This window comes from Taudactylus pleione, unplaced genomic scaffold, assembly GCF_031769625.1.
Source record: "Taudactylus pleione unplaced genomic scaffold, aTauple2 ptg000393l, whole genome shotgun sequence".
NCBI lineage: Eukaryota > Metazoa > Chordata > Amphibia > Anura > Myobatrachidae > Taudactylus > Taudactylus pleione.
The window spans coordinates 10,429,376-10,453,709 of record NW_028284794.1 but is presented as its reverse complement, the minus strand read 5'-3'; the positions used below and the strand labels follow the sequence as shown (position 1 = coordinate 10,453,709).

At 48.8% G+C, this 24,334-nt stretch overlaps 1 protein-coding gene across 1 annotated transcript in view; it reads left to right on the top strand.

Moving 5' to 3' along the window:
• LOC148507477 (mucin-3A-like) overlaps positions 1-13,363 on the top strand; it is a 37,515-nt gene extending 24,152 nt beyond the window's left edge. The window contains exons 5-10 of the mRNA XM_088446113.1: positions 1,698-1,760; positions 5,488-5,653; positions 10,390-10,551; positions 11,739-11,836; positions 13,091-13,155; positions 13,328-13,363. Of these exons, the coding sequence (XP_088302239.1) occupies positions 1,698-1,760; positions 5,488-5,653; positions 10,390-10,551; positions 11,739-11,836; positions 13,091-13,155; positions 13,328-13,363 (590 nt within the window). The remainder of the gene's footprint in view (positions 1-1,697; positions 1,761-5,487; positions 5,654-10,389; positions 10,552-11,738; positions 11,837-13,090; positions 13,156-13,327) is intronic.
• The last annotated feature ends 10,971 nt before the right edge of the window (positions 13,364-24,334 follow it).

Sequence of the window (24,334 nt, the reverse complement as noted above, 5' to 3'; positions counted from 1 at the left end):
CACTGCAACCTTTGGCCAATAATGGTGAAAACAATATTATAAGCTGTGAGGTGGTCTAAATTGACTGTAAATGATTGGAAATTAATTTTATTGAGGTTAATTATACTGTAGGAACAAAAAAAGGCCAAATTATGCGATTTTAGCTTTTTTTTTATAAAAAATCCAAAGCCAGTCACAGCAGGTTTGGCAAATCCAAAGATGGACGATGAATCAGAGCCAAATCTAAATCCAGCAAAAATGGTCCGGCGCACATCCCTATGCAGAAGAGCTGAAAAATTCTAGAAAGCAATTTATTTTGTAGGTGGGGTGTCCAAAGGGTCCTGGATCAAATCCTCACATTTGCACACCAAAATAGTGATTTTGCACTTCCAATTCACCTGCCTATATATGGAGAAACTTTTTCCCCTATTTTTCCATGTAAAGTTTTCCCGTAGGCGAAAACATCCTGGAATTGAATATGGATAAAAGTTGAAAACAGGCGGAACGTGCAAATTGGCAAAAAAACTGCACTTTTCGCTGCTAATTGAATTTGGCCCTAAATATTAACATCACCTGCAAAAAAGTCACTGTTTGCTAAGCTCACTACATATTGCAGAGGGCGAACAACCATATCCGTATACTATTTCCTTTGGAAGGGATGTATATAATTGAGTTTATCCTCAGGAAGTTTTATGCTATTGGAAATCAACTATTATTGAGGAGGGAATGTAGTGGGTATGCCGGCGGAAAGGATGCCGGCCATCAAATACCAACGCTGCAATCCCGATGCCTGGCAAAATGCCAACGCCTCTATCCTGAACTGTATCAGGATACCTGCATCGACATCTCAACCGCCGTAATCCTGATCGATGACTGTAGGTAAATATGCACAGTTAGCCCGTGAAAGGAGGGTTAGATTTAGGGACCCCCAGGGGAAATTAGGTTTAGGTTATGGTTAGGCTTCGGGGAAGGGGTTTAGGGTTAGGCACCACTGGGACGGAGGTTAGGGTTAGGCACCCCCCGGGAGGGTTAGTTTTAGGGTGTGGGAAGGGGGATTAGGGTTAGGCACCCCCAGGGAAGTTAGGGTTAGGGTTAGGCACAACTAAGGGAGGGTCACAGTAGGGAGAGGGTTAGGTTACTTACCACCACCTTCAGCCTTGTCGAGGTTTTTAACTGGTGGCTAGTCAGTCGCCAGTATTTCATACCCAACCCATTGATGAGATTTAATATGATGACAATGACAATGACATCTTGCCACTTTAGAGCTGTTGCCTTAAGCCAATTGGTAGCTTGTTTTGTGGGGGCTCAAACAAACCAAGCACTTCAGCCACAAAAGTGGCATTCCCTGTCGCTGAAGTGTATGTTGTTTTATGCATTTTATTTCATTAATTGCCTTTTTTTATTGTACTGTGCATGAAATCCAGGTCAATTGATGAATTTTGGCTGGCATGTTACTCTTATGTTGCTTTGCTGTGCTGCTTCTACCCCCTACTCCTGCCCCAACCACCACACAGAACACAATGAATGGGCCGTCCCTTCCTCAGCTCTATTTATCCAGCAAAAACGGCAAAGGAAAATAAAATATTGCATTGCTGGGAGTACGGACTTCTGCCAAACACTGCTGTGCTGCAAATTACTTTCTTTGCTCTGCTCTGCCATTTTGAGATTAACGTTATTGCTGCAAAATATTTTTAGATCATGACTTTTTCTTCCTACAGGATTGTGTGTAGATGAACATGAAAACGCCACCATCAATCATCAGCCTTTGCCAACTGATGAAGGTACCAACTTTTTATTTACCATGAAATGAGATACAGGATTTGTGAGTTATCATAGCAGCAAATCTACACTACATACAAATATCACATTGTTGCACATACTGTACTGTTAAACAACAACTCTCACACATTAGATATAATTAAGTAGGCTCAATTATAATGGGATGTTGTCGGCATCTCAGCGCACACAATGCTGGCGCTACGAAAACCAGCGCCTGAATCCCATCAGGAATCAGAATCCCAATAGTAAATATTAGGGTTAGGTACTCGGGGGAGGGTTAGGATTAGGCTGTGGGAGGGGAGGGTTAGGCTGCAGGGGAGGGGGTTAGGGTTAGGCTAGTCGGGGGAGGGTTAGGCTGTGAGTGGGGAGATGAGGGTTAGGCTACGGGGGGAGGGTTAGGCTTAGGCTGTGGGAGGGGAGGGTTAGGCAGAGGGAGGGGAGGGTTAGAGTGTGGGAGGGGGAGGGTTAAATTGTGGGAGGGGACAGTTAGGCTACGGGAGGGGTTGGTGAGGCTTTAGGAGGGGAGAGTTAAGGTTAGGGTGTGAGAGGGGAGGGTTTGGGTTAGGCTAGGGGGGAGGGTTAGGGATAGGTTGTGAGAGGGGAGGGTTTGGGTTAGGCTAGGGGGGAGGGTTAGGGATAGGTTGTGAGAGGGGAGGGTTAGGCTACGGGAGGGGAGGATTATGGTTAGGCTACAGGGAGGAGGGTTAGGGTGAGCCTGTGGAAGGGGAGGTTAGGGTTAGGCTATGGGAAGGGGAGGGTTAGGCTAGGGGAGAGGGTTAGGGATAGGTTGTGAGTGGGGAGGGTTAGGCTACGAGAGGGGAGGGTTAGGGTGTGGAAGGGGAGGAAGGTTAAGGTTAGGCTGTGGGAGGTGAGGAGGGTTTTGGTTAGGCTACGGGAGGGGAGGGTTAGGTTGTGGGAGAGGAGGGTTAGGCTGTGGGAGGGAAAGGTTAGGGTTAGACTGTGGGAGGGGAGGCTTAGGTTGTGGGAGGGGAGGGTTAGGCTGTGGGAGGGAAAGGTAAGGGTTAGACTGTGGGAGGGGAGGGTTAGGTTGTGGGAGGGGAAGGTTTAGGGTTAGGCTGTGCGAGGAGAGGGTTAGGCTGTGGGCGGGGAAGGTTAGGGTTAGGCTGTGAGAGGGGAAAGTTAGGTTAGGCTGTGAGAGGGGGTTAGGGTTAGGCTGTGCGAGGAGAGGGTTAGGCTGTGGGCGGGGAAGGTTAGGGTTAGGCTGTGAGAGGGGAAGGTTAGGTTAGGCTGTGAGAGGGGGTTAGGGTTAGGCTGTGGAAGGGGAGGAAGGCTAGGATTAAGCTGTGGTAGGGGAGGAAGGTTAGGGTTAGGCTGTGGGAGGGGAAGGTTAGGGTTAGGCTGTGGGAGGGGAGGGTTAGGGTTAGGCTGTGGGAGGGGAGGATTAGGGTTAGGCTGTGGAATAGGTGGGTTAGGGGAAGGGTTAGATTACTTGCATGCATTGGGATTCTGGTGCAGGTAACCTGAACGCCAGCATTGTATGCTCCAGGATCATGTACCCAATCCATTATTACAAAATGCAAATAAGATGGTTGAATACTGTGTATATTGGTGTTGATGTGGTTTGATCTATTATAGTGATATTAGGACCGATTCAGAGGAAGTGCCCTAATGGCATTTTTGCTGCATCTGTGTACGCAGCTGCCATGCAAAAATATGCAAATGTTGCAGCCACCAGTTGATGCATTGAGACGCCCACCTGCAGCTTAAAGAGTCCCAGCACCTGCATAAAAAGTCACAGTATCGGTCTTAGGGCCCGATTCAGAGGCGCTCGCTATTTGCATAGCTACAGCTTTTGCGAGCGGCCTGGCGATGGTTGCGATTATTGTGACCAACGGGCTTGCGACGAGACCCTTGTGGTAGAGCAGGAAGTTCACTACTGACATCACAAATGTGATCAACATCGACAGCCGCCCCATTTTGTAGCGAGTCCCGGAGCGAGATAAGTACTCACTCGCTCTGAGGCGAGCGCACACACCAACCATCGACCCACTTGTGAGCGATATGCGCTCTGGAGCGGGTCTGAATCAGGCCCTTAGATCATTCGATCATCTCAGTCTTGAGTAAGTCTAATGGCCGCGAGGAGTGAGACGCCGGAGCCATGGTTCCTGCCTATGGGATCGCAGAAACAGGCAGCGATGAGTTTTTTTGCGGCCACTCCGTTACCACCCCGCCAAATGCTGCCAGCCCGTCACTCATCGAGTGACTACGTTAAAGTACTTTGATGCATGCGCAGTTTGCCGATAATCACTCAACTGTGAAAACATTGCCATAGCTTATATCTTTGAATTAGGCCCATTATCATTAGTTCGCTTTAATAAAGAATATTCCCGCTTAGGCTTTCTCCTATTCTGCTGCTCCCCCGTCTCTCACTGTGACAACCTGACATCGCAGGCGGATAAACTCCTCACTGTGTGGGGCAGTTGAATTAAATCAGGACTGCCCAGTGAGAACCAGGACAGGTTGCAGAGTGAACTGCTCTGTCCTTACCTGTATTTACAGCTTTCACCACCTGCTGCTGCTGGTGTCATAAGCTCTGTAGCTGATTGTCCAGATCCTGGTATGTTGAGAGGTGGGTTGGAATAGAGATGGACACTATTCACCTCCGCACAAAGCCGAGTCACCACTGAGCACTCTAGGCTGTCACCTTCCCCAGCTTCGACATTAAATTAATACCCCCCACACTGAATACAGTGATGCCCTTCCCTACATGTAGACCTTCCCTCTTATAGTAATATTAGTAAATGGCAGTGCACACGTTTGGCTTCTGTACTGTGATCTTTGTGTGTGCACATACTTACATTTTGCCACCTCAGTATACCGCTTTCATATGACCTCTTTTTGTCTTCTACAAAAAAAATTGTTCTTGAACTCAGAGATCACCAGAATAACTTGTTAGTAATGTGACACATCTTTGCATGGGGTGTATTTATTAAAGTGAGAGTTTTTAGAAGAGGAGATGTTGCCCATAGCAACCAATCAGATTCTAGCTATTATCTTCTAGAAGGTGCTAGTTAAATGTTATGAAGAATCTGATTGGTTGCTATGGGCAACATCTCCTCTTCTAAAAACTCTCACTTTAGTAAATACAGCCCCTGGTGTGGGATATAAATTATTCCTCTAATTAAAAAAAAACTTTGATCAGTCACTTCATAATCTTCGCCACCTATGCAAAAAAAAAAGTCTGTTATGCTATGTTTAAAAAATGTGTACAATGTATTTGTACAGTATTTACAATTATTTATGCCAGTTACCAATAATGCTGGGCATACACGGCAAGATAAAATGTCTGTCAGAGCGACAGACATTTTATCTGGCCGGCTGCCACCCGCAGATGTCCGCGGCATATGCCCGACATCTGCGCTCCGCCCCCGGGGGAGGAGACATTTCCCTGTTCCTTCCGTAGGAAGGAACACAGGAAATGTCTGTCTGTCGGCCGCGCTGGGCATACACTGCCCGATGCGGCCGACAGTTACCGGGTAAATATCGCATCGGACGGGCATGCTGGACAATCCAGCATGCCCGACCGAGCAATATTTAACCCTTGGTCGCCCCCCCACGCTACAATTATCGTGGCGATCTGCCGATATCGGGCGGCTCGTCCCGATAATTGCAGCATGTATGGCCAGCATAAGGGAAGTTGTTTATAATATGCGTCAGTCTGTGTAACACTTTGCACACAATAATTAGGATTATCATCTTTTCTTTCAGAAATATGCATGATGACTGTTCCAAATGGTTTTGAGAAATACTACAGCCCTTATATGTTAAATGGACGCCTGAGCTGTGTGTCTCACTGTAATGAGCTGTCCCTTAAATACCTAAACTGCTACAGTGGCAACTGTCAGATAGAGAAAAAGACTGGTCCTCTGTGCTTGTAAGTATTGTTATAACTATTATACAAGGGTGTAGCTACGGGGAATGCGGCTACCTCGGGGGCCCAGCTCTTCAGCCTGTAGCAAGTAATACCTCTTTTCCACCAAAAACCCGGTCCGACCTGGGTTTTCAGACATGGTTCCAACCCAGGTCAGACACCATTTACACAGCACCATCGATCTGAGTTATTTTCAGGTCAGCCCCGTTCACACTGAACCCGGGTCTGCCCTGCTAAACTTGTGAGGTCATAAAAAGTGGGAGGTGACTGCTCCACAACCACCAATCAGCTCATTTTAGGCATGACCCAGGTCGGATAACCTGGTTTGCGCCGTTTACACTACACCATTACCCAGGTCCATCCTGGGTCAGACTCTGGTAGCTACCTGGGTTGGATTGCCGGGTCATTTTATTTTTCAGGGACCCTTTTACACTGAGCTGTGACCTTGGTACACCCAGCAAAAACTTAATTCACTTGCCATTATCCTTTATTTAGATGGTGTCAGAAGGAGTAGGGATGGCCATCAGTGGCAATACAGTAAGTTGCCATTGATGGTTACCAACCACTATGCAATGGATGACCATGGATGGTTTCACTATCCGATGGTCATCCCTGTTCTTTGACTGACTGACCGGTAACAGAGGTTACTGTGATCTCAGATTGACCCTGTTTACAGATAATTTGTATACTTCATTAAAGCTTCCCAGTGAAATGCGTGTCAGTATTTCAGCTGTGCACTATTGTCTATACTTCGATGTGTAATGTGAAATAAGAACAGCTATATTATGTGACCTGTCACAGATTCAGTGACATGATGGGATGAGGGGAATGGAGGCAGCAGGAAGCCACAGACTGAGCGTTATGTGGTTGGAGGAACACGGTCCCCCAGCAGCACAGAGTATATCAGTAGATGAGTGATGTTTGAGCGAGAACAGGGATGCTGTCTCCTGAGGAAGCCGCTGACTTTTTAAAGGTGGAGAAACGCGTAGAGTGAAGTGCTAGACTGCGCGCCGATTGAGTGGACCACTGGCTGCTTATACTGAGGACTGGCCAGTTATTACTGAGACTGTAGATCACTGACGGGTGACTATATCAGACTTACCTTTGCGTTCTGGTGTATATACACTTCATTAGCCAAGAGGAAAAGTGGATCCAGGCAGGGCCGTGAGTTATATATTTTTTAAAAAAGGCATGCATGCATAATTGGTATACACGCTTTCTGCCTTTGGCATATTATACTGCAAAAAAACAGCGGCTTTGCAGTCTATATTTAAACAGGAGTGGTTTACCCAAAGAGTAGCCACCTAATCTGGGAATGCTTAAGAATTATACCCTGTTATAGGGGGGACTATTGTATGTTCTTCTGTGAATGTAATTGGATTTAAGAACTTTATTAATACCTTTAACTAGAACTGTGCTATACCAATCTTTTGTTGAGGGAATCACTATCTGTGTCCAAGCAACATTGTTTCCTTGGAACTAATAAAACTGATATCTATTGCCACATTGTGGCCCTCATTCAGAGCCGCTCGTAAGCGGCCGCTCGTTCGTTATGACCGATGTTCGCACATCTGCGCATGCGTACGGATTGTAATACGCATGCGCGAACCAGTCAGTGCGGCCGAAAATCGTTTGTTCGCTAAATAGCAAAATGCCTGCTATTTTGAGTGACAGGAGGAGGCGTATGTGGGTGGTAACAGGGGAAGGTGCTTGAAAACGGGGGAGTGGAGATCAGAACGCAGGCGTGCTTAAAGGTCAAAACGGGCATTTTATGGGTGTGCATAATTAATACAGCAGCGTCATTGACCACGTCACTGGGTTTTTTTAAAGTCAGAACTGCTCGCAAGATTGCGGTAGGAAAAACCAACCACAACAATAGCGAGCAGTTCATAAGCTGTTCGATGTACTAGATTAATCTATTAAATAGCGGACATGACATATGATGCGAGCGGCCAGGGGGTGTCTTTTACAAAATTACGACCGCAAGTTTTGTTCGTTCATTCAGACATAGAGGCGTCAACAGACCGCAAAGAGCGAACGGTTCATTTAAATAGCCACCCCCTTTGTCTGAACGAGCGAGCGCAAATAGCGTTCGGCTCTGAATCAGACCCTGTATACGGATCACTCAAATCAAGGGTGGCCTACAGCATATGGAAAACAGCAACTGTACTGAATACTACTAAGTGATGAACAAATTGTGCTTATACTTTACGATTGTATGTTTGTAGAGATAACTTGAGAAGGGCATAAATGTGTATATCAATTGCTTAATTATTCCAAGTTGTTTTCCTATGCTGCTAATTTATGCTTTGTGAGTTTTATTTTTACCCTATTTATTTTTATTTATAGTTACCTTATGAGTTTTCATGTGTTTTTAATTATTCTATAGCCTAATCATGCTTTTGCATATTAAATATAAAAATGTTTAGCGCCTGTCAGTGTGTGTTTTTGGTTTAGTTCATTATTGGAGGGTCCAGTTCCTCCAGTCTGACGTCTACTGTCAGTTTTTAGTTACTATTTAGAACATATACATTGCTGTATTTACATTGACTCTTGTGTTACCGCTAGTAGTAGGAGAAGTCCAGCGCCTGTTTGTTTGTGGTTTTTGATTACTGTGTAATACTGGTTGTAGGCTGCAGGACTCCACATTAGGAATGTCGTCTTCATTAAAATGTGTGACAGAATATCTAGAAAGAAGAAATGTATACTTAAGAGGGACAACACACCCTGGAGAGGAAATAATAGAGAACGAGAGCCTAGATGATACATTTACAGAGGTGGAATATTATCTTAGATAATTGCTCAAAGAACCTAATGAGATTTCTAATTAGACACAGTGAAGCGAAGGTCCATGAAATACAAAATTAAATTGAAATGCATGTAACAAGGATAGTGACATTATGTAAGGAGGGGAATGGAGGCAGCAGGAAGCTACAGACTGAGAGTTATATAGTGGAAGGATCAAGGAGCAGGGTCCCCAGCAGCACAGAGTATATCAGAAGATGAGTGATGGATTAGTGAGGACTGATCTGCATGTGACAGGGGCAGTGCCATGATGTGAGGAGGAGAATGGAGGCAGCAGGAAGCCACAGAGTGAGAGTTATATAGAGGAAGGAGCAGGGTCCCCAGCAGCACAGAGTATATCAGGAGATGAATGATGTGTCAGTGAGGACAGGGCTGCATGTGACAGGGGCAGTGATATGATGTGAGTGGGGCGGCAGGATGCAAGAGACTGAGAGTTATATAGAAGAAGGAGCAGGGTCCCCAGCAGCACAGAGTATATAAGATGACTAATGGATTAGTGAGGACTGATCTGCATGTGACAGGGGCAGTGCCATAATGTGAGGAGGAGAATGGAGGCAGCAGGAAGCCACAGAGTGAGAGTTATATAGAGGAAGGAGCAGGGTCCCCATCAGCACAGAGTATATCAGGAGATGAATGATGTGTCAGTGAGGTCAGGGCTGCATGTGACAGGGGCAGTGACATGATGTGAGGAGGGGAATGGAGGCACCAAGAAGCCACATACAAAGTTATATAGTGGAAGGAGCAGGGTCCCCAGCAGCACAGAGTATATCAGGAGATGAATGATGTGTTAGTTTGGACAGAGTTACATGTGACAGGGGCAGTGCCATGATGTGAGGAGGGGAATGGAGGCAGCAGGAAGCCTCAGACTGACAGTTATATAGTGGAAGGAGCAGGTTACCCAGCAGCACAGAGTATATCAGAAGATGAGTGATATGTTAGTTTGGACAGAGTTACATGTGACAGGGGCAGTGCCATGATGTGAGGAGGGGAATGGAGGCAGCAGGAAGCCACAGACTGAGCGTTATATAGTGGAAGGAGCAGGGTCCCCAGCAGCACGTAGTATCAGGAGATGAGTGATGTTATTGAGGACAGAGGGCCTGATTCAGACCCGCTCGCGAGCGCTGAGCGCTCGCAAGTGGGTCGTTGTTGGGCCAGTGCGCATGCGCACGAAGGACCCGGCTCCGTCGTGCGCATGCGCGAGACCCGGATAGCGACAGGCACACCGTCACTATGGGTCTCGCTACAAAGGGGGCATGCTGTCGATGGTGAGTGACAGCACGCCCCCTTTGGTGGGCGTGCCAGGGTCATGGCTGCCCAGACGGTGGCGTTCCCATGGGAATGCCTACCATCTGGGGCCGGCCCCGCTGACATCACAAGTGATGTCAGTGGGAGTGTTTTCGGCTCTGATAGAGCCGAAAGCACTCCTGGGCTTGCGGCAGATGAGACTCTACCGCAAGGGTCTCATCACAAGCCCGTTGGTCGCGATGGTCTTTACCATCGCGACCATCATCATTGACGCTCGCATAAGCTGTGGGTGGTAACCCACAGCTATGCGAGCGGCCAAGAGGCCGCAACATTAAAAAAAAAAACGCCCTGATTCAGAGCGGGCGCTCGTTTAGAGCGTCCGGCTCTGAATCAGGCCCAGAGTTACATGTGACAGAGGCAGTAACATATGAGATTTGAATGGAGACAGCAGGAAGCCACAGACTGAGATTTAGATAGTGGAAGATGCATTCTGTCCCATCAGATCCTGAGATACTAATGCAAGAAGATTGTATGTCAAGAGCACCAGGAAACAAACTTTACAAATGCAGCATGTCATTAAAGGATATATATCACCACCTCCTCTGTGTTACTCATGCTCAATGTAGTTACTATACCTTTAATAATGAGGGCTGACTGCGTAATAACTTTATTTGTATATCACTCCATAGATGCAAAGACACAGACATCTACCTGTACACGAATGCTCAATGTCAAGGGAAGGTGCTAAAGGCCGGTTTGTATGGTGGCGTGGGAGCGGCCATTGCTGTTCTTCTCATTATCATACTCACAATGGTATACGTTTTATACAAAAAAAAGCACATATACAAATGGTAAGGCCCCAGCATATTTATTAAAGGCAATTGCTAAAAATCCTGTGAGTTGTTGACTTTGGGCCTGATTCAGAGCCGCTCGTAAGCGGCCGCTCGTTCGCTCCAAGCGATGTTTGCCCAACTGCGCATGCGTACGGATCGTTATACGCATGCGCGAACCAGTCAGTGCGGACGAAATTCATGTGCTCACAAAATAGCGAATGCCTGATAATTTGAGTGACAGAAAGAGGTGTATGTGGGTGGTAACAGGGGAAGGTGCTTGAAAACGGGGAGTGGAGATCCAATCGCAGGCGTGCTTAAAGGTCAAAACGGGCGTTTTATGGGTGTGCATAATTAAAACAGCAGCGTCATTGTGCACGTCACTGGGTTATTTTATAGCCAGAACTGCTCGCAAAATTGTGGTAGCAAAAACCAACCACAAGAATAGCGAGCAGTTCATACGCTGGTCGATGTACTCGATTAATCTAATAAATAGCGGACATGACGTAGGATGCAAGCGGCCAGGGGGCGTAGTTTCCCAAAAAACGACCGCAAGTTTTCGCTCGTTCAGACCTAGAGGCGTGAACAGACCGCAAAGCACGAAAGGTTCATTTGAATAGCCACCCCTTTTTTTTGAATGAACGACCGCAAATAGCGACCGGCTCTGAATCAGGCCCTTAATTAGAACATTACTGCCATGTTTGTGTCATGGTTTTATGCTTGTATTGTGGGACATGCTATTTGCTGTTATTATTTATTCATTAACAGTTTCTTATATAGCGCAGCAAATTCCGTCGTGCTTTACAATTTGAATCAACATTAACATTATACTGGGTTGTAAAAGACATACATACATACATAAAAGACATACATACATACATACATACATACATAAAAGACATACATAAGGGTAAGAGGGCCCTGCTCGCAAGCTTACAATCTATAGATATATTGTGTAATAATGATATAGGGGTCTATTTACTAAGCAATGTTAGGAGACAGAGTGAAAAGTGATAAGGTACCAGCCAATCAGCTCCTAACTGTCATCTCACAGGCTGTGTTTGAAAAATGACAGTTGGGAGCTGATTGACTGGCACCTTATCACTTTTCACTCTGTCTCCTAACACAGCTTAGTAAATAGACCCCATAATGTGATATAGGCGATGTAAAGGTTGTTGTCTTGACTGTATTATTATTTCATCTCACAGGAATCACTATTCTGATGATCAATCTGAGATCTGGCAGAATACGGAAGAGAAATGGTCCACACCATCTGCAATCACAAACTGGGGTGATGACTCTATAGGTCAGAGTGATACAAACACAATATTGTACATCATAGGATATATGGAAGTTAGGATGATACAGGGGAAAAGCACAACTTATAGCTCCCTTCTGTCTGTGTCACTGTTACCCTGCAGGGGGAGGGACAGACTCACAGCTCCCTTCTGTCTGTGTCACTGCGTCACCCTGCAGGGGGAGGGACAGGCTCATAGCTCCCTTCTGTCTGTGTCACTGTCACCCTGCAGGGGGAGGGATAGACTCATAGCTCCCTTCAGTCTGTGTCACTGTGTCACCCTGCAAGGGGAGGGACAGACTCATAGCTCCCTTCTGTCTGTGTCACTGTGGCACCCTGCAGGAGGAGGGACAGACTCATAGCTCCTTCTGTCTGTGTCACCCTGCAGGGGGAGGGACAGACTCATAGCTCCCTTCTTTCTGTGTCACTGTGTCACCCTGCAGGGGGAGGGACAGGCTCATAGCTCCCTTCTGTCTGTGTCACCCTGCAGCGGGAGGGACAGACTCATAGCTCCCTTCTTTCTGTGTCACTGTGTCACCCTGCAGGGGGAGGGACAGGCTCATAGCTCCTTCTGTCTGTGTCACCCTGCAGGGGGAGGGACAGGCTCATAGCTCCCTTCTGTCTGTGTCACTGTGGCACCCTGCAGGAGGAGGGACAGACTCATAGCTCCTTCTGTCTGTGTCACCCTGCAGGGGGAGGGACAGACTCATAGCTCCCTTCTTTCTGTGTCACTGTGTCACCCTGCAGGGGGAGGGACAGGCTCATAGCTCCCTTCTGTCTGTGTCACCCTGCAGCGGGAGGGACAGACTCATAGCTCCCTTCTTTCTGTGTCACTGTGTCACCCTGCAGGGGGAGGGACAGGCTCATAGCTCCTTCTGTCTGTGTCACCCTGCAGGGGGAGGGACAGGCTCATAGCTCCCTTCTGTCTGTGTCACTGTGTCAACCTGCAGGGGGAGGGACAGGCTCATAGCTTCCTTCTGTCTGTGTCACCCTGCAGGGGGAGGGACAGACTCATAGCTCCCTTCTGTCTGTGTCACCCTGCAGGGGGAGGGACAGACTCACAGCTCTCTTCTGTCTGTGTCATTGTGTCACCCTGCAGGGGGAGGGGGAGGCTCATAACTCCCATCTGCCTGTGTCATAGTGTCACCATGTAGGGGGAGGGACAGACTCATGGCTCCTATTTGTCAATGTCACAGTATAACAGCAGGGTAGCAAAACACACCTTTCTTCTTTCATTATAATAATGCTGTGTCTCTTATATAGATGCATTTGTGTACAGCAATCAAAGCTTTAAAGCTGCACTGGAGACAGTTGATACATCAATCCAGGTATCTAGTGATCTCTACTCTCTTATAGCTGCCTCTTTCTTCCCATGTTTAACATTTTAACAAATTACAGTGTCTTTTTCTGAGCATGCTCAATTTCACTTGTCCATCCAGCCACTGTCACTTTCTAATTGACCCAACTTACAGTATATATCTGTTTCCTTTTCTTTCCCAGGTGAGATTTGAACACCCAAAGATCATTAAACATTAATGGCTTCCACCACCCATCTATCTAAACTGAGGACTGAAGAAGACAAAGCAATGCACAGCGATGTGTGACAGGATTATCAGCTGTGGGGACAGTGACACAATCACCCAGCTAGTACAGTGGTGGGAGACTGACATCTTCTGCTACAATACCTGTGAAGAATGACACATCCTCTGCTCTTAGAATAACGTGGCATCCCTGTTTCTGAGGGGACAACACACTATCATTGACTGTGATCTTTTTGAAAGAAACAAATTTAATTGTAGTTTGTACTGTACAATTAGCTTCTCATAATAAACTCAGCATAAAGAGTAAACTTCACAGTAGGATTAATAAAACCTGGAAGAAGGAAGAGCTGAGGACCTGTTTCCCCATCATACTGCCCAATGCGTCCTGCCACCTGTTTACCAATCGTACTGTACACCACATCCTGCCACCAGTTTCCCCATTATAATGTACGACACATACTGTCACCTGCTTCCCCATTGTACTGTACACTGCGACCTGTCACTTGTTTCCCCATTGTATACCACGTCCTGCCTCCTGGTTTCCCATCATACTATATGGTGCAAAACTGTCACCTGTTTCCCCATCGTACTGTACACCATGTCCTGCCACCTGTTTCCCCATTATACACCACGTCCTGCCACCTGTTTCCCCATTGTACACTACCTAGTGCCACCTGTTTTCCCATCATACTGTGGGCCGCAAACTGTCACCTGTTTCTCTATAGTTCTGTACATCACGTCCTGCCACCTGTTCCCCCATTGTACTGTATACCATGTCCTACCTCCTGTTTCCCCATCGTACTGTACACCACGTCCTGCCTCCTGATTCTCCATCATACTGTACCCCACATCCTGCCACCTGTTTCCCCATCATACTGTACACCACGTCCTGCCACCTGTTTCCCTATTATACTGTACACCACGTCCTGCCACCTGTTTCCCCATCGTACTGTACACAAGTCCTGCCACCTGTTTCCCCATCGTACTGTACACCACGTCCTGCCACCTGTTTCCCCATCATACTGTACACCACGTCCTGCCACCTGTTTCCCCATCGTACTGTACACAACGTCCTGCCACCTGTTTCCCCATCGTACTGTACACCACGTCCTGTCACCTGTTTCCCCATCGTACTGTACACCACGTCCTGCCACCTGTTTCCCCATCGTACTGTATACCACATCCTGCCACCTGTTTCCCCATCGTACTGTGCACCATGTCCTGCCACCTGTTTCCCCATCATACTGTACACCACGTCCTGCCACCTGTTTCCCCATTGTACTGTATACCACGTCCTGCCTCCTGTTTCCCCATCATACTGTACATCACATCCTGCCTCCTGTTTCCCCATCGTACTGTATACCACGTTCTGCCTCCTGTTTCCCCACCGTACTCTACACCATGTCCTGCCACCTGTTCCCCCATCGTACTGTATACCACGTCCTGCCACCTGTTTCGCCATCGTACTGTACACCATGTCCAGCCACCTGTTCCCCCATCGTACTGTATAGCACGTCCAGCCACCTGTTTCGCCATCGTACTGTACACCACATCCCGCCACCTGTTTCCCCATCGTACTGTACACCACTTCCTGCCACCAGTCTCCACATCGTACGGTACACCACATCATGCCTCCTGTTTCCACATTGTACTGTACACCATATCCTGACACCTGTTTCCCAATTATACTGTACATATCAGCCCATTTATAACACAGCTTATTGTCTTTGTCTATATATTTTAATTTATTAACCTGGCTGGTAGACAGTAAACTGGTCAGCCAAACGCAGGCGTGCCAGTGCGTTTGATCGATGTTGCAGATGCGTGCATAAATTAGCCATTGCGAGTTCCTACATAGCCTGAGCTCTTACTGCATGCTGGAAGTTGGTCAAATCCTGAGTGAGGTTAGGTCATCCACTATTATGCAAATTGGTCGATGGTTCTTGTTGTTACGGATGTTTATGCTGTCTTGCTCACTTTTACAGCGCACATTAAAGGTAAGGGGCCTAACTTCATTCAAGTTGCCCAGAGGCAGGATAAGTGTTGGTGCCCCCCACCAAAAAAAAACTTCAAAGTGCTACCGGGGAAAAAAAATAAAAAATTATCTCTCTCTCTCTCGTCTGACTATGGCCTCCAATGTGAGAAATTTAGTGTTTCTATACTGTACACAAGCAACATCATCAACACACCCATACTATGTTACATCTGCGTCTGCTTAGCCAACCCCCTGTAGCTGCCTAGTAATGCCAAAAAACACATTTTTACTATACTGTATGTGCCTGTACTGCAATGCTGCACGAAGCATGCACAGTGCAACTCAACCACATTCACAGATGAGAAACATTGTACAAGAAAAAAATAAACACATTGGTCCTCCACAGGAGATAAAACACATACATTAGCCACCACAGAATAATAAACACATTGGCTCACACAGAAACCAATAAGGGCCTCATTCAGAGGCGGTCGGAGGATGCAAGGGCCTCATTCAGAGGCGGACGTAGACCATACGGCCGCCTCTGAATACAGCCCTAAATCACATTGGCCCCCACAAGAAAAAAATAGAAAACACGTTGGCCCCCACAGGAAAAAAACAAACACATTGATCAAAATAGGAAATAAAAAAAAGCACTTTAGCCCCCACAGGAAAATATAAAAGACATTAGCCCCCACAGGAAAAAAAATGAAACAAGCAAATTGGCCTGGATAGTGTGGATAACTTATGTCCCTTGGTTGGGGGGGCTGTGTCTAGGGGGGCCAAGGGAGGGTAGGGTAGGGAGTGTATGTCCCTAACTATTGGGATGGGGGTGTCGTATGGTGGATAGTGTATGTAACTGGGGCTGTGGTGGTCAGAGTACGTCTCTGGGGCCAGGGAGAGGGAGGGTACTGTATGTCACTGGGCTGGAGGGTATTGTACTGTATATATAGGGGGCTGGAGGTAGGACGGGTTACAGGTATGTTTTGTAGGTGGGGATAGTGGTTAGGGTGGGCCAGGGGGCAAGGTTGGTTAGCCTATTACCTCCCAACAGAGCCAGCACTTACTGCACAAGCTCCATACACTCCAAGGCCGCTGGGGGCAGGAAGGGAGTAGAATTGAGAAGCAGGGGGCAGGATGGGAGAAGTAGTGGGAAGCAGGGGGGCAGGATGGGAAGAGTAGTGGGAAGCAGGGGGCAGGAGTAGTGGGAAGCAGGGGCAGGATAGGAGGAGTAGTGGGAAGCAGGGGGCAGGATAGGAGGAGTAGTGTGAAGCAGGGAGGCAGGATAGGAGGAGTAGTGGGAAGCAGGGGCAGGATAGGAGGAGTAGTGGGAAGCAGGGTGGCAGGATAGGAGGACTACTGGGAAGCAGGGGGCAGGATAGGAGAAATAGTGGGAAGCAGGGGGCAGGACAGGAGGAGTAGTGGGAAGCAGGGGGGAAGGATAGGAGGAGTAGTGGGAAGCAGGGGGCAGGATAGGAGGAGGAGTGGGAAGCAGGGGGCAGGACAGGAGGAGTAGTGGGAAGCAGGGGGGCCGGATAGGAGAAGTAGTGGGAAGCAGGGGGCAGGACAGGAGGAGTAGTTGGAAGCAGGGGGGAGGATAGGGGGAGTAGTGGGAAGCAGGGGCAGGATAGGAAGAGTAGTGGGAAGCAGGGGGACAGGATAGGAGGAGTAGTGGGAAGCAGGGGCAGGATAGGAGGAGTAGTGGGAAGCAGGGGGCATGATAGGAAAGTAGTGGGAAGCAGGGGGCAGGATAGGAGGAGTAGTGGGAAGCAGGGGGCTGGATAGGAGGAGGAGTGGGAAGCAGGGGGAAGGATAGGAGGAGTAGTGGGAAGCAGGGGGCAGGATAGGAGTAGTTGGAAGCAGGGGGCAGGATAGGAGGAGTAGTTGGAAGCAGGGGGCAGGATAGGAGGAGTAGTTGGAAGCAGGGGGGCAGGATAGGAGAAGTAGTGGGAAGCAGGGGGGCAGAATAGGAGAAGTAGTGGGAAGCAGGGGGGCAGGATAGGAGGAGTAGTTGGAAGCAGGAGGGCAGGATAGGAGGAATAGTTGGAAGCAGGGGGGCAGGATAGGAGGAGTAGTGGGAAGCAGGATAGGAGTAGTTGGAAGCAGGGGGGCAGGATAGGAGGAGTAGTTGGAAGCAGGGGGCAGGATAGGAGGAGTAGTTGGAAGCACGGGTGCAGGATAGGAGAAGTAGTGGGAAGCAGGGGGGCAAAATAGGAGGAGTAGTTGGAAGCAGGGGCCAGGATAGGAGGAGTAGTTGGAAGCAGGGGGGCAGGATAGGAGGAATAGTGGGAAGCAGGGGGGCAGGATAGGAGGAATAGTGGGAAGCAGGGGGCAGGATAGGAGGAGTAGTTGGAAGCAGGGGGGCAGGATAGGAGAAGTAGTGGGAAGCAGGGGGACAGGATAGGAGGAGGAGTGGGAAGCAGGGGGCAGGATAGGAGGAGTAGTGGGAATCAGGAGGGCAAGATAGGAGGAGTAGTGGGAAGCAGGGGGCAGGGTAGGAGGAGTAGTTGGAAGCAGGGGGGCAGGATAGGAAGAGTAGTTGGAAGCAGGGGGGCAGGATAGGAGGAGTAGTGGGAAGCAGGGGGGCAGGATAGGAGGAGTAGTGGGAAGCAGGGGTTCAAGATAGGAGGAGTAGTGGGAAGCATTGCAGGGGCAAGGATGGCCGGAGTAGTGGGAAGCAGGGGACAGGAGTAGTAGTAAGAAGGGACTCACTGGGAAGAAGTCCTCTATGCAGTTCCCGTGTCCTGGCCAGTGGGTCACTGCCTTCTTCATGGGGAGAAGTGAGTGCAGGGCAGCAGCAGGGAGACTGCGCCAACCACCGGGGACTGGCTGCTGACACCATGTGCCACTACTCAGGCATCAAGCTGGTGCACAGTCACACTGCACAGGAAGGGGAGAGGTGACACAGAGGCAGGGGGTGGGAATCGCCTGTCAGCGGAGGCTGTGGGAGGGGACACAGGAGCCGGGAGTTTCCAGTATGCGTTCCGCAGCGGAACACAAATTCTGGAAGTTCACCCTTTTACTGCAGACACATGAATCTGCCTGGGCTGACAGGCAGTGTCAACCCTCCGGCAAATTCATGATCGGCACTGAGCTCAGCCTCGGCAGCACCTCTGTGACAGCTCTGCCAGCAGAACGTGGAACTGGGGACAATGGAGGAGCGGAGCTGACTCCATTGTTTCACACAGCTGGCGGGCATTATGTATTGCTAGGCATCTGCATCTTGTGCTGCAGTTGGCGTGCGTATGCATTGATTAGCATATTTTTGCCTGCATCCTTTACCTAACCCTCCAGGGGGTGGTGCGCCCCTCCAGGGGGTGGTGCGCCTACCCCTAACCTCCCCACGGGGGTGCCTAACCATAACCCCCCCTCTAGTGTGGTACCCTAAACTCGTATTTTGCATTAATTAGAGTGTTGTGTTAGATGGTGTCTCAACTCTTACCAGAACTTGGGTCTCTTGGCTCTCATTCTCGGTTTAGAGAGGTAAGGAGGAGATACAGGCACAGATGCTCACCAGTTTAGTTTCAAATAAGAGTTATAATTTATTAATCAGGCAATTTCACACAATGAGAAAAACTCAGAAAATATCAATTTCCAATCAGTACATTTACTAGTAAATCACACTGGGAATAACAAGGTTTTATTTCGCTGGAACACTTGAATGGCTGAGGACTCGTTTCAACGATGTAACAGCAAAGTGAAAATACTGGGGAAGTCAAGTAGGTTAACACAACAAGCACATATAAGTAAACGACCACTATGCGCTCGCGAGGAGGTCTGAATCAGGCCCATAGTCCAGCGTGTTCGGTAGAGGTGGTGCACGTTAATTTACTTTAATTGGTTGTATAAGCATTGGCTGAGGCTATGCTGCAGACTGTTGCCCATGTTAATTTAAATGAAGGACACATCTAGTTTTCTCCAGCTGGAGGTAATCCTAGCTGTTACAGTGTATACTGACATATACCCCTTTTCCACCTAAATTCCATGTCCGACCCGGAGTTGGAACAAAGGCCCTCATTCAGAGCCGGACGCTCTGAGCAGAGCGCACGCTCTGAATGAGGGCCATCCTCCATAATTATGGAGCGTCCTCCTGGACGCTCGTATAGCTGTGGGTCACCACCCACAGCCTATACGAGCGTGCAGGTTGATGGCCGCGATGGTCTTGACCATCGCGACCATCGCCACTGCGAGCCAGAGCCTGCAGTTGAGTTTCTCAAACGCAAGGCCCGGAGTGATTTTGGCTCTATCAGAGCCAAAATCACTCCCACTGACATCACTAGTGATGTCAGTGGGCCGGCTTCTGACGGTAGGCGTTCCCTTGGGAACGCCCCCATCTGGGAGGCACGCCCCCGGCACGCCCACCAAAGGGGGCGTGCTGTCAATCAACATCGACAGCACGCCCCCTTTGATCAGACACAACGAGCGAAGGAAAGTCCTTCGCTCATCGCGTCTGGCACATGCGCACGACGGAGCTCCCTCCGTCGTGCGCATGCGCAGTGCACACCATCGACCCACTTGCGAGCGGACAGCCGCTTGCGAGTGGGTCTGAATGAGGCCCAAAGTTCCTATCCGGATATTCCCGAGTCAGCGCCGCTCACACCGCAGTCGGGTCTGCATAGACCCGGCTTTTGCGGAGTGAAAGTGGACGCTTGGAGATGATGTCATCTCCAAGCGCCACTGAAGCCGGACCAATCGGTCAGCTAGCAGCGCACTCCAGGTCATCCAACTCTCTCCCCTTTTACACCAGGGAGCTGCCCGGGTTAACCCTTCAAAAACCCGGGTTTTAGCTCCGGTGTAAAAGGGGTATTAGCAAACTTTTCCCTGCCTGCAGTGATGCAATAGCTGCTTAATTACTTTACTTATGCTGCTTCTTTCAATGGCTTTACTAAGGAGTCTGTCAAAGTTTGTGTTGTCTGTCTTCACCTGCCTGCATATGTCCTATACTGTAGCAGAAAGTCCTTTACAGGCTATTAGACTATACAGGGACACTGTAATAAGGTGAGCAGAGGAATGCAGTGTAATTAAAGTTTGACCTGCACTCTGAACATTCTGTCATTAACTTGTTAAGATTTATTGTTTTCTGTCCCTACAGCTGTTCTGTGGGGATGTGCAGCCAATACTGATAGAGCCTCTCTGTCCTTAACACAGCAGCTGATAAGGGATTGATTAGAGCTGTCAGCTGAAGATGTGTAGATGGGTTATTAGTTACAGACCTTGCTCCAGTGTCCTGAAAAAGACATCTGTCATACCCCTTTCAAACATCTCGAGAATCCCGGCAATTTTGCCTGCCTCAGCCAAATTCCCGGGTAGCCGCCTATGTCTGAAAGGTACCTACCCGGGTACACGTTCCTGGGTAGCCGCCCCTTCAATCGACCAGGCTTTTTCCCGGGACTTGAGTCCCGGGAAATTACTCTGCTCGTGTCTGAATGGTGCTACCCGGGAATTTACTACTCCCGGGCTGCACCAAGCAGCGTTTACATTGACAGCGCAGAGCATCCTAAAGGACGCTCTGCGCTGCTGTTCACCACCCCCCGTGCCAGTGGCTGTGGCGCTGACAACTGAGTCAGCGACCATGGCCGGGTCCTCACACTGGCGCTGGAGATCGCCGGTGGTTCACAGCCACAGCGGGCTGCCCGCACTCCCGATGGACCACCAGGGTAGATAGGAGTTATTATATATTATAGATAGGAGTTATTTTATTAACTATTTAATAGAGGCTGCACTTTGATTGGACGGCTGCCTGCTGCATGATGATGACATCATCAGCGGCAGCCGGAGAGGGGATAGGTTAGGAAGAGCAGAGGCGAGGCAGGTAATATTTAAAACTAAAAAACCTGGCTTATGTCTGAAAGGGTTCTACCTGGGAATTTCCCGGGTAGACACTGTAATGTGAAAGGGGTTTCTCGACCAAATACCCGGGAATTTGCACAGGAGAAATTCCCGGGTCTGAGCAGGAAATTTCCCGGGTCGTATGTCTGAAAGGGGTATGCTCACTGCTCTCTCTCTATCTGTGTCTTCTTCCCTCGGAGAGCCTGCCTCAAGCTCTGCACGCACTGGGGGAAGGTCAGTTCCTCAGGCTGCCGCCCACTGCCTGCCTCATGGGGAGGAGGGACTGTCAGCTCCGTCTGTCACTGTCTCCTGCTGCTTCTCCTACTGTGGGGAGAGCGGCTCTTTTATAGACCTCGTCTCTCTCCCTGCACGTGCCAGCTACCTTACCGCCATGCCCACGCGCTTCTCACTGTCCTCTCCAGTGTCCTCGAGCTATCTTAATTACAACAGCAGCACTTAACCCCGTCACTGCTGCAGGGTCTGTACACACAGTTCCTGACCCCTAATAGGCATTTGAAAGGGTGAGCTCCCTGTTACCATGTTGGGAATTCAGAACCCCCACTCAGTCTTATAGGAAAAACAGCATATAATTGTAATACACTTTTGTAAGACATATAAGAACATTTTATATATAATCCACTCGCACTGGGGTATCACACTAGCCTAACCCTAAATCCCACCAGAGGTTCCTAAATTTAACCGCCCCCCACACACACACAGCTAACGGGGATTCCATCTTCGGCTAAAGAAAGGCGTCGGGATTTCGACGCCTATCTTTAGTCCTATGTCAGGATTTCGACGCCGGGATTCCATCAGATGGCTTCCCGGGCGTCGGGATCATAACTACATCCCATTTCAACTCATTAAACGGAACAAACATCGGTTAATATCTTCTGCCATTTTTTTTTATTAATTAACGCTGATATAATTAATGCATATTTTCATACATGGTTTAACTATAAGAGTAATTGATATAATTGTGATTTCTTGAGATGCAGCCCAGCACTTTTATTTTTATTATTACAGTTTTTGTTTTGTTTTAGGGTCTTAGAGGCACATTTATCTGTTATTATGATGTGTAAGCACCTTGGTGGTTTTGGCAATAAGAAACTAACGGCCTGATTCAGCAAGGATCGTCGCTAATACGCACACAATGCAGTTGCTAATATCAGCGGTGATATGCAAATATTTGCATTCACATTGCGATCACAGCCTAACATAAGGACGCCTACTTGCCCTTACTCGCATCCGTATACTTTAGCAATATAGCAAAATAATCGGTAACATTGAGTAACATCGGACCCATACGCACACTTGCACAAGCCCTGACGCTATGAGGCCTCAGGCTGTGTAGGCTGTAGCAGTGGATAATATATGCACACCCCTGCAACGCCATTAAAATGCACTGGCATGTCTGCGGTCGCCCAACCCCCCACCTGTCACCACCCCCATATGGCACATCCTGCGAATGGTCTGCATAGTCACGATTGCAATAGCTAGTTCACGCAGGTGCACTGCGATGCATACGCAGAATGCTACAATCGGCCGATTGCATGTGCACTAGCAACTACAATCCAAGCTTAATCAGGCCCTAAATTTGAACAGTCAGCCTGTTTAAACCACTGCAAGTGCTACCATCTAACCCCACAAATCCACGCTCTTTGGTGGAAAACATTTGCATTCTGATATGTTAATAGAGTCAGACAGGGAGCTGTTATTAACGGTATGCAGTCGGGATGCCAACGGTCGAAATACTGACGGTCAAAATGCCGACCGTCGCCATCCCGACTGTCTAATCCCGACAGGGGTCTAATGATAGGCGTCAAAATCCCGACGCCGGTCATTTTACCTACGCCGGGAGCCCGACACCCGTCATACCGATTGAAGGTAAGCCGAGCTCCGGGCACGGACAGCCGAAGGAGGGGAGGGTTAGATTAGGGGCTCCCAGGGGGGAATTAGGGTTAGGCTCCCCCACGGGAGGGTTAGGGCTAGGGTAAGGGGGGATTAGGGTTAGGCACCCCCGGGGGGGAGGTTAGGGTTAGACACCCCCCTGGGAGACTTAGGTTTAAACTGCGGGGGTAAGGGGGTGTCAGTTTTAGGCCAGGGGTGTATCTATAATGGGTGCAGAGTGTGCAGGGCCCCACACCGCACACCCTGCACCCATAGTATTACTTACCTCTCTGGAGTCCCACGTCGGCACAGGGGTCCGGCGCTGTAAAAACGACTGGAAAATGGCCGCCTCTGACATTTTCCCGTCATTTGCGCATGCGCAGTACAGGGAAAATGGCCGCCGCTGCCATTTTCCCGGTGACCTGCGCATACTCTATAGACTCTGGGCACACTCTAGTGCCCAGAGTCTATAACTCCAGGTCGCTGGCCGCGCACAGCTCAGTGCGCTGCCGGCCGCCGGACAGAGAGGAGGGGGCCCATGTCGGAGACTGCACACGGGCCACCTCCTCTCTAGAAACGCCCCTGGTTTAGGCACCTAGAAGGGGGGTTAGGGTTCGGCACTTGGGGTGGAGGTTAGGGTTAGGCACCCCTAAGGGAGGGTTAGGGTTTAGGGGGGAAGTTAGGTTAGTAATAGTTTAAATACTTACGTGCCGGGATCTTCACTGCCGGCCTTCCGGCGTCGGGATTTGAACCGATCCCTTATTAACATGTGACTGCACATTGCAGCTCTCTCCTACTCCTAACAAGCAAGTGGCAGCCCAGCAAACAGTCAGTACAGTACATGATGCAGGCAACCATACACTATCCGCCAGACTGGAGTTGCTGGCATGCAATAAACAACTTATTGAATGTTATACCATATGCAAGTCACCAGAATGTAGTCCCTGACATGCACTAACTACTAACTTGAAAGTCATGGTGCACAAAAGTAACTAATTCAAAGGATCTGCCGTACTTTAGCCACCAGATGGAAGGTACTAACATACACTAGCCACCAGATGGAAGGTACTAACATACACTAGCCAACAGATGGAAGGTACTAACATACACTAGCCAACAGATGGAAGGTACTAACATACACTAGCCACAATATGGAAGGTACTAACATACACTAGCCACCATAAAGGTACTAACATATACTAGTGATCAAATGAAAGGTGCTAACAGACACTATCCAGACTGTTAGGGGAATTCTATATGGAGCGAAAACTC